This window comes from Schistocerca serialis, chromosome 11 (assembly GCF_023864345.2).
Source record: "Schistocerca serialis cubense isolate TAMUIC-IGC-003099 chromosome 11, iqSchSeri2.2, whole genome shotgun sequence".
Taxonomy (NCBI): domain Eukaryota; kingdom Metazoa; phylum Arthropoda; class Insecta; order Orthoptera; family Acrididae; genus Schistocerca; species Schistocerca serialis.
Genome location: NC_064648.1, coordinates 72,719,776 through 72,728,320, shown reverse-complemented (window position 1 = coordinate 72,728,320; position 8,545 = coordinate 72,719,776). Strand labels below are relative to the sequence as shown.

At 44.5% G+C, this 8,545-nt stretch overlaps 1 protein-coding gene across 1 annotated transcript; it reads right to left on the bottom strand.

Annotated features, from left to right (window-relative positions):
• Positions 1-1,968: 1,968 nt before the first annotated feature.
• On the bottom strand, positions 1,969-5,243 carry LOC126426458 (uncharacterized). The gene is made up of 2 exons (XM_050088372.1): positions 4,595-5,243; positions 1,969-2,000 (listed from the first exon to the last, which is right to left on the bottom strand). The coding sequence occupies exons 1-2, from the start codon at positions 5,241-5,243 to the stop codon at positions 1,969-1,971; spliced, it is 681 nt and encodes a 226-aa protein (XP_049944329.1).
• Positions 5,244-8,545: the final 3,302 nt, after the last annotated feature.

Genomic DNA, 8,545 nt, shown 5'->3' with positions numbered 1-8,545 from the left:
GGGAGCATGGAGGATGAGGCAGCACACTGATTTTGTTTTGTGGAATAGTCACGCACCAACAGGAATGAATGTGATGCATTATTGTGATGCAAGAGCCATGAATTCTCTCTTCACATTTGAGGCCATTTCTTTCTCACGTTTTGTCACAGGCATCACAACTTATCTTGATAGTACAACTGATTGACAGTTTGTCCCTGAACTAATCCCCCAAAGAAAACTATGAGCATGGCTTTGACATTTGACCTGGCCTGACGACCTTTTGTTGGTCTCTGAGAACCTTTCCCAATTCAATGTGAAAGTTGAACCTCAGTCTCAGCACGATAACCATAGGTCCACATCTCATCATGAGTTATGATTCTCTCAATGAACAGCTCTCTCTCTCATTTGTGTGACCCAAAAGCCCTTTACAGATTGTAAGGAGAATCTCTTTCTTGTCTCATGAACCATGGGATGAACTTGGTGGAAACATGACTCATTCCAAGAAACTGTGTCAGGATTTCATGACATGCTCCAAATGATATGTTACATTCTTCTGCAGGCTCTCAGACAGTCAGTCTTTGATTGGCAGACACAATTTCAATGACATTCCCGATATGAGCATCGTCTGTGGACATCAGACAGAGTCCTGAATGAGGATCATCTTTAACTTCCCTCCCGCCATTTTCAAATTGTGTGAACCATTTTTAACACAGAGTACAGCTTAAGTACTCATCACCATAGGCTTCCTGCATCATCTGACGTCTCTGTAAATGTTTTTTTGAGTTTCACGCAAAATTTAACACACATGTGTTGCTCCTCTAACTGCTTTTTAGAAATTCGCTAACTGTGGAATGCAACACTGTACTCAATACAGCATTATGGCATTGAACAACAACTGACAGACATAAAACAATGAAAGTTCTGGAAGTTACACATTAAAAGCAAGTGTGTGCATGGATGTCAACTGAATTTGCTCCAACACACCACTGCTGGAAAATTAAGAGTGTTTAGAAATTTTTTGAACAGACCTTGTACTCTAGAGTTTATTGTTTGTAATATTCAAAATTTTATAACTCATTTTGAACTTTAAAAGCTGTCTTTATATGTCAGTCATGAATTTCATTAATAGAAAGTATTCTTTGGAACAATTTGAAAAAAAAATTTAAGGGGTTATTTGTGTGTGTATCCAAGCAACAGTCTTAATGACATCAGGCCACTACTTATGATCATACAATCCTGTCAGTGTGTGTTATGGATCTTAAGGTGAGAAATAGTTGGTGTTTGTTTTACTCAGCACTAAGGCACACCAAGTGTCTAAATTTAATCCTCTACTTCTGGTAAGGTAGTTCTGTGCTTTTGAATTTGTGTGGTCTGTACATCCTAGCTTAGTAATGATTGGATTAAACCACATTAGCCGTGAAATGAATTTGGGGCTTGTTTGTCCCAGTGCATGATCTGCATTTGCTTATTTATATGTTGTCTGATAAAGCCTTGACCAAGAGTTACGAAGAAGTTTTTCATGACAGTTGCTTTCAAATGCATGTTCCTACATGCCCTGCAATCACTGCCGTCCAAGTTGATGGATTCTACTGACTGCAGCTTGGCACCCACCCAGTACAAGCACTCGTTGCCAGTGTTTACAGTTATTTCGTTGGGCCAGTGCACGCCAACTGTCGTAATCTTCAGCTTGTTGCCCCAGTCACACCAGAACATTTACCTGCAGAACAAAGGATCATTGGCTTGCATGTCGTGTCAGATTAACAATTCAGAAAATAAAATTTAAACAGAGGAGGATATAATTAGAAAACACAAAAATAAAATGTCTTGTTCTGATAGAGATGCCATGGTTTACATCATCATACAGTTAGCAAACTTCTAATCAGCTCCTAGTGGGAACCAAGAAGCTCAGCACAGTTCAAAACATAAAGTATTACAGTATATGCTACACTCAATACCATATACATTGAACCAATTCAGTATCACTTAAGCCTATTCAAGTGAGATTACTACAGTCAACTGTCCTAAAAGCAAAAATTCACACAAGATGATTAAAACTACACTAAATATTAAAAGCATGTTGTTCTGTTACAGCTACAAATATTTAATTCATCACTATCACAGGGTGTCTATCCAGACTTAAGTACATCACTGCTGGAACACCTCAAATCTAGGACAGATAACTGGCCTATGAACTAATGCTTTGGGAAAGAAAATTTAATGAATTAAAAATGAGCAAATGCAGCTAGATTCTAAGCTAGTCACAGTTTGTACTCTAGAAGGGCCTCTCCACTGAATGTAGGATTTAAAATTCCATTGACAGCATTTTAGATTATGTTAAAATTCCATTGACAGCATTTTAGACAATGAATGACAATATCTCATTCATCAGGATTTGTGTATTGTGTCCATGATCATTAACTAAAGCATCATATTTTGAAGAAGCTTTAAGCTTGTGACTTTCAAAGCATAGTTAATAAATGGTTCACTTAACATTTAACTGATCAGAAACATGAAGAGAGATATTGTGGAAGTCTGACTTGTTTGGGAGTGGGAAATAAAAGGACAGGCTGGTTCCAGCAAGAAGTTTTGCGGAACAGCATAGTGCACTGTCACCTCTTCTCTTCTTTGTGGTTTTTGACAACAGTGACCGAAGTGGCAGAAGAAACAGGAGAAGACAAGACAAAGGGAATACTGTGATTTGAGACTTTCTCGGCATATTCCATTCGTGAAATCTTCTCGGGTGATCAGCCGAGTAAAGGCGTTGTCTTCTCGCAACGTTTCGAAGGGTTTCGTACCCATCATCTTCAAGCGAAGTGTCGAGATGCTGTGTTGCGCGGTCCTACAAAGGCTCCTGGACCAGTGACTGATTCCAGGCGCCGACCAATCAGGTACCTGCGGAATCGGCCGCCGCGCCAGTGGTGGGGGGTTCGCGGCGCGGACCGGGCGTCGAGTCCCTGCCGGTTCCTACTACGTCTGTGACCGCTACCGTCTTCGTGCCGGAGCGTTCTCTTCTAATTCTAGTTATTGCGGGATTCCAAGCTGTACTAAGTTGGAAACCAGTGTCTCGATTGATCAGGTTGCTGTTCAACCGAATTTCTACAGCCTCTTTGAAAACTGAATCCCAAAATCCTTTAGCGTCACACAGCTTCTTCGTACCCTCAAAGAGGAAGGTGTGTCCTTCGTTAAGGCTATGTTCCGCTACCACCGATTTTTCTGTCTGACCAAGGCGTACATGTCTAATGTGTTCCGAGCGCCTCTGCGTGAGGTAGCGCTGCGTTGTCCGATGTATTTCGTACCACATTCACATTCAATACTGTATATGCCCAGAGTCTGCAGTCCTAGGTGGTCTTTGACTGAGCCAAGAATGTCCTTAATTTTACTTGGGGCATGAAAAATTGTCTTGATGTTGTGTTTCTCCAGAATGCGGGCAATCTTGGCTGTTGGCAGTCCCGCGTATGGTAGAAATGCCAGGCATCTGGTCTCATCTTCTTCTTCTGGTGTGTCTACCTTCCTGCTCTTGTGTAGGGCGCGCGAGATTTGCGTCTCATTATAACCGTTGCTGCGGAAGGTCTTCCTTAGGTGTTGTAACTCTGCAGGTAGGCTGTCATCATCACAGATAGACTTGGCCCTGTGCACAAGTGTGTTAAGCACTGAGTTGCGTTGTGCTGGGTGGTGGCAACTCTGTGCATGAAGGTATAAATCCGTATGTGTCTTCTTCCTATACACAGCGTGACCCAAGGTGCCATCAGGGTGCCTCTTGATTAGAATGTCAAGGAAGGGCAAGCTTCCGTTTTCTTCCACCTCCATGGTGAATTTTATGTTGCTGTGTATGCTGTTGAGATGTCGCAGGAAGTCTTGCAGGTTCTCTCTGCCATGTGGCCACACGACAAAAGTATCATCCACATATCTGTAGAAGGCTTTAGGTTTCAATGGGGCGGTGTCCAGGGCTATGTCTTCAAAGTGCTCCACGTAAAGATTGGCGATGCCTGGAGCTAAGGGGGACCCCATGGCTACACCATCCACTTGTTCATAAAATTTGCCTCCACACTTGAAGTGGGTGTTTGTTAACACATGCCGGAACAGCTTTATCGTGTCCTCACTAAAGCGTGTTTCGAGCAGCGCTAGGGAGTCTTCCAGCGGTACTCGTGTGAAGAGTGAGGTGACGTCAAAGCTGACAAGAAGATCTTCTTTATCCAGGCGAAAGCCTTGTAGTACCTTCACAAACTCCGCCGAGTTCTTGACATGGTGCTCACAGTGACCCACGATCGGTTTGAGCAGTTGTGCTAGGTACTTGGCTAAACCATATGTTGGTGAGTTGATGGTGCTCACTATGGGTCGCAATGGAACTCCGTCTTTGTGGATCTTAGGGAGCCCAATAGCCGTGGTGGTGCCGGTGCTCTGGGGTACAGCTTCCTGATGACGTCCTTTTCCAGTCCAGAGTCATTGAGCAAGGCGATGGTCTTGCGAGTCACGGAAGCTGTCGTGTCCTTGTCCAGTTGCTTGTAGGCAGTATCTTGTAGCAGTGAGTTTATCTTCTGCCAATAATCTTCTTTCCTCAGTATCACCGTGGCATTGCCTTTGTCAGCAGCTAGAACGACAGTGTCCTCATCCTCACGTAGGGCCTTAAGAGCCTTCCATTCAGCAGACGTTATGTTGTTCTTGGGCATTTTTGCCTTCTCCAGGACCCTGCACGTCTCTCTCCTAACTTCCTCAGCTGCCTCCGTAGGGAGGCCGTGCACGGCTTGCTCGATGCTGCTGATAATGTCTCGCTTAGGTAGTGTCCTGGGTACTGGAGCAAAGTTAAGTCCTCTCGACAGCACTGATATTGTGGTCTCGTCCAGTTCTTTGCCTGCCAGATTGATGACAGTCTTGGCATTGGTTGTGTGGTCGGCATGTTGCCGGGCTCCATACAGTCTGGTGAACTTGCCACATTGTTTTTCCGTGGCTTTTCTCTTGTGGATCTCACTGCTTGCATATGTGTTTCCGTCGAGCCACTCCCATGTGTGTGGTGGGAGATAGGATGCCAATCGAAGGTGTTGAGTAAGCAGCATCCTTGCGTTCTTATCTAACTCCTGCCTGGTGACCCGTATGTGTTCGCGCACCAGGGCCGCACCGGCTCGTTGTAGTATGCGTCTGGATCTTGTCGTGCTAACAGAGTGCCGCAAGTTGGCAAATTTCGGCAACACTTCTTTATCTCGACACCGTTGTAAGAAGGCCAGTCTGCTAAGCAGCTTGCCCGTCTTGAGTCGTAGTTTCTGTAGCATCTGGTAGCTGCGATGGATATCCTCCCCGTAGAGGTATGTTAAATGTGATTTGAGACTTTCTCGGCGTATTCCATTCGTGAAATCTTCTCGGGTGATCAGCCGAGTAAAGGCGTCGTCTTCTCGCAACGTTTCGAAGGGTTTCGTACCCGTCATCTTCAAGCGAAGTGTCGAGATGCTGTGTTGCGCGGTCCTATAAAGGCTCCTGGACCAGTGACTGATTCCGGGCGCCGACCAATCAGGTACCTGCGGAATCGGCCGCCGCGCCAGTGGTGGGGGGTTCGCGGCGCGGACCGGGCGTCGAGTCCCTGCCGGTTCCTACTACGTCTGTGACCGCTACCATCTTCGTGCCAGAGCGTTCTCTTCTAATTCTAGTTATTGCGGGATTCCAAGCTGTACTAAGTTGGAAACCAGTGTCTCGATTGATCAGGTTGCTGTTCAACCGAATTTCTACAGCCTCTTTGAAAACTGAATCCCAAAATCCTTTAGCGTCACACAGCTTCTTCGTACCCTCAAAGAGGAAGGTGTGTCCTTCGTTAAGGCTATGTTCCGCTACCGCCGATTTTTCTGTCTGACCAAGGCGTACATGTCTAATGTGTTCCGAGCGCCTCTGCGTGATGCAGCGCTGCGTATTGAATGTGAATGTGGTACGAAATACATCGGACAAACGCAGCGCTGCATCACGCAGAGGCGCTCGGAACACATTAGACATGTACGCCTTGGTCAGACAGAAAAATCGGCGGTAGCGGAACATAGCCTTAACGAAGGACACACCTTCCTCTTTGAGGGTACGAAGAAGCTGTGTGACGCTAAAGGATTTTGGGATTCAGTTTTCAAAGAGGCTGTAGAAATTCGGTTGAACAGCAACCTGATCAATCGAGACACTGGTTTCCAACTTAGTACAGCTTGGAATCCCGCAATAACTAGAATTAGAAGAGAACGCTCCGGCACGAAGACGGTAGCGGTCACAGACGTAGTAGGAACCGGCAGGGACTCGACGCCCGGTCCGCGCCGCGAACCCCCCACCACTGGCGCGGCGGCCGATTCCACAGGTACCTGATTGGTCGGCGCCCGGAATCAGTCACTGGTCCAGGAGCCTTTATAGGACCACGCAACACAGCATCTCGACACTTCGCTTGAAGATGATGGGTACGAAACCCTTCGAAATGTTGCGAGAAGACGACGCCTTTACTCGGCTGATCACCCGAGAAGATTTCACGAAAGGGAATACTGTTTAGGCAAAAGCAATACTGTTTGTAGTTGGTTATGATCTGGGTAAACAGGATATTCATGAGCATCTGCATGCTTGGGAACAAACAGAAGGGGATGAAATTTATTGTAAACAAATGTGAGATTCTGCTTCCAACTAGAAAGATAGACTAATTAGCAGAATAAGGATAGGAGGAACAATTGAAGGTGGAAAGTGTGAAGTACTTTGGAAGTGTGACGGAGGAAAATGGAAGAAGTGAGCCTTCAGTGAATGTGGCAAATAGGCTGAGGAATTCTTGCTAAGTGTTAAAAACCTGGTTTGGAGCAAGGATGTCCCACTAAACCAAAAAAGTGACGTAAGGAAGTCACTACCATCTGAAACATGGATAATAAAGGAAATATGTGAGCAGATTACAGGTGTGTGAAACGAAGTTTCTCAGAAGCAGGACAGCAGTAACAAGAAGAGATGATAAGAAATGGAAAAGTAAGGGAAATAGTAAAAAGGAACACTTGCAGAGCAGTATAGAAACAACTAGGCTACAATGACACCAAGGCTGCAATGGTGTGGGCACTTAACCGGAATGGAAAACAAGAGTGTTGCAAGAAGAGACATGAAATGGAGATGTGAAAGAAACAACTAAGAGGAAAGCCAAGGAATAGATGGCTGAAAAATGTGAAGCAGTGCTGAAAACAAGAGACAAGGACTGTACCAGAGTGAACACAGGCAGTGAGGAAAGAGGACTATATGCTGAGGCTTATGTTCCAAACAGATCCAGCCTGGGGCTGGAAAATGTTCAAGATAAGCAAAATGTGGTAGACAGCTCACACAGCTCTGGTGGATATTCTAATGGCATTTAACAGGACCCACTCTTTCTTCTCAAGCAAATCACCTATCTCACACCAAAAAAATAAATTAGGCTCACTTATGATTCTTATGTGATCAGCATAGTGCGCAACAGAGCTGCAACAGCAGAGCAAGAGCACTTAATCATAGCTAACACTTGGTTGAAGAATCATGAAAGAAGGTTGTATACATGGAAGAACCCTGGAGATACTACAAGGTATCAGACAGATTATATAATGGTAAGACAGAGATTTAGGAACCAGGTTTTAAATTGTAAGACATTCCCAGGGGCAGATGCGGACTCTGACCACAATCGACTGGTTATGAACTGTAGATTAAAACTGAAGAAACTGCAAAAAGTGGGAATTTAAGGAGATGGGACCTGGATAAACTGACTAAACCAGAGGCTGTACAGAGTTTCAGGAAGAGCATAAGGGAACAACTGACAGGAATGGGGGGAACAAATACAGTAGAAGAAGAATGGGTAACTTTGAGGGATGAAATAATGAAGGCAGCAGAGGATCAAATAGGTAAAAAGATGAGGGCTAGTAGAAACCCTTGGGTAACAGAAGAAATATTGAATTTAATTGATGAAAGGAGAAAATATAAAAATGCAATAAATGAAGCAGGCAAAAAGGAATACAAACGTCTCAAAAATGATATCGACAGGAAGTGCAAAATGGCTAAGCAGGGATGGCTAGAGGACAAATGTAAGGATGTAGAGGCTTATCTCACTAGGGATAAGATAGATACTGCGTACAGGAAAATTTAAGAGACCTTTGGAGAAAGGAGAACCACTTGCATGAATATCAAGAACTTTGATGGAAACCCAGTTCTAAGCAAAGAAGGGAAAGCAGAAAGGTGGAAGGAGTATATAGAGGATCTATACAAGGGCGATGTACTTGAGGACAATATTATGGAAATGGAAGAGGATGTAGATGAAGATGAAATGGGAGATATGATACTGCGTGAAGAGTTTGACAGAGCACTGAATGACCTGAGTCGAAACAAGGACCCCGGAGTAGACAACATTCCATTAGAACTACTGACAGCCTTGGGAGAGCCAGTCCTGACAAGACTCTACCATCTGTTGAGCAAAATGTATGAGACAAGCGAAATACCCTCAGACTTCAAGAAGAATATAATAATTCCAACCCCAAAGAGAGCAGGTGTTGACAGATGTGAAAATTACTGAACTATCAGTTTAGTAAGTCACAGCTGCAAAATACTAACGTCATTTCTTTACAGACGA

Coding starts and splice junctions, on each gene's coding strand:
- LOC126426458 (XM_050088372.1), bottom strand. CDS start 5,243: ATGCTACAGAAACTACGACTCAAGACGGGCAAGCTGCTTAGCAGACTG. Junction 2,001..4,594: donor GAAGGCTCTTAAGGCCCTAC/GTGAGGATGAGG, acceptor TTTTGCTTTTAG/GACAGTTGACTGTAGTAATC.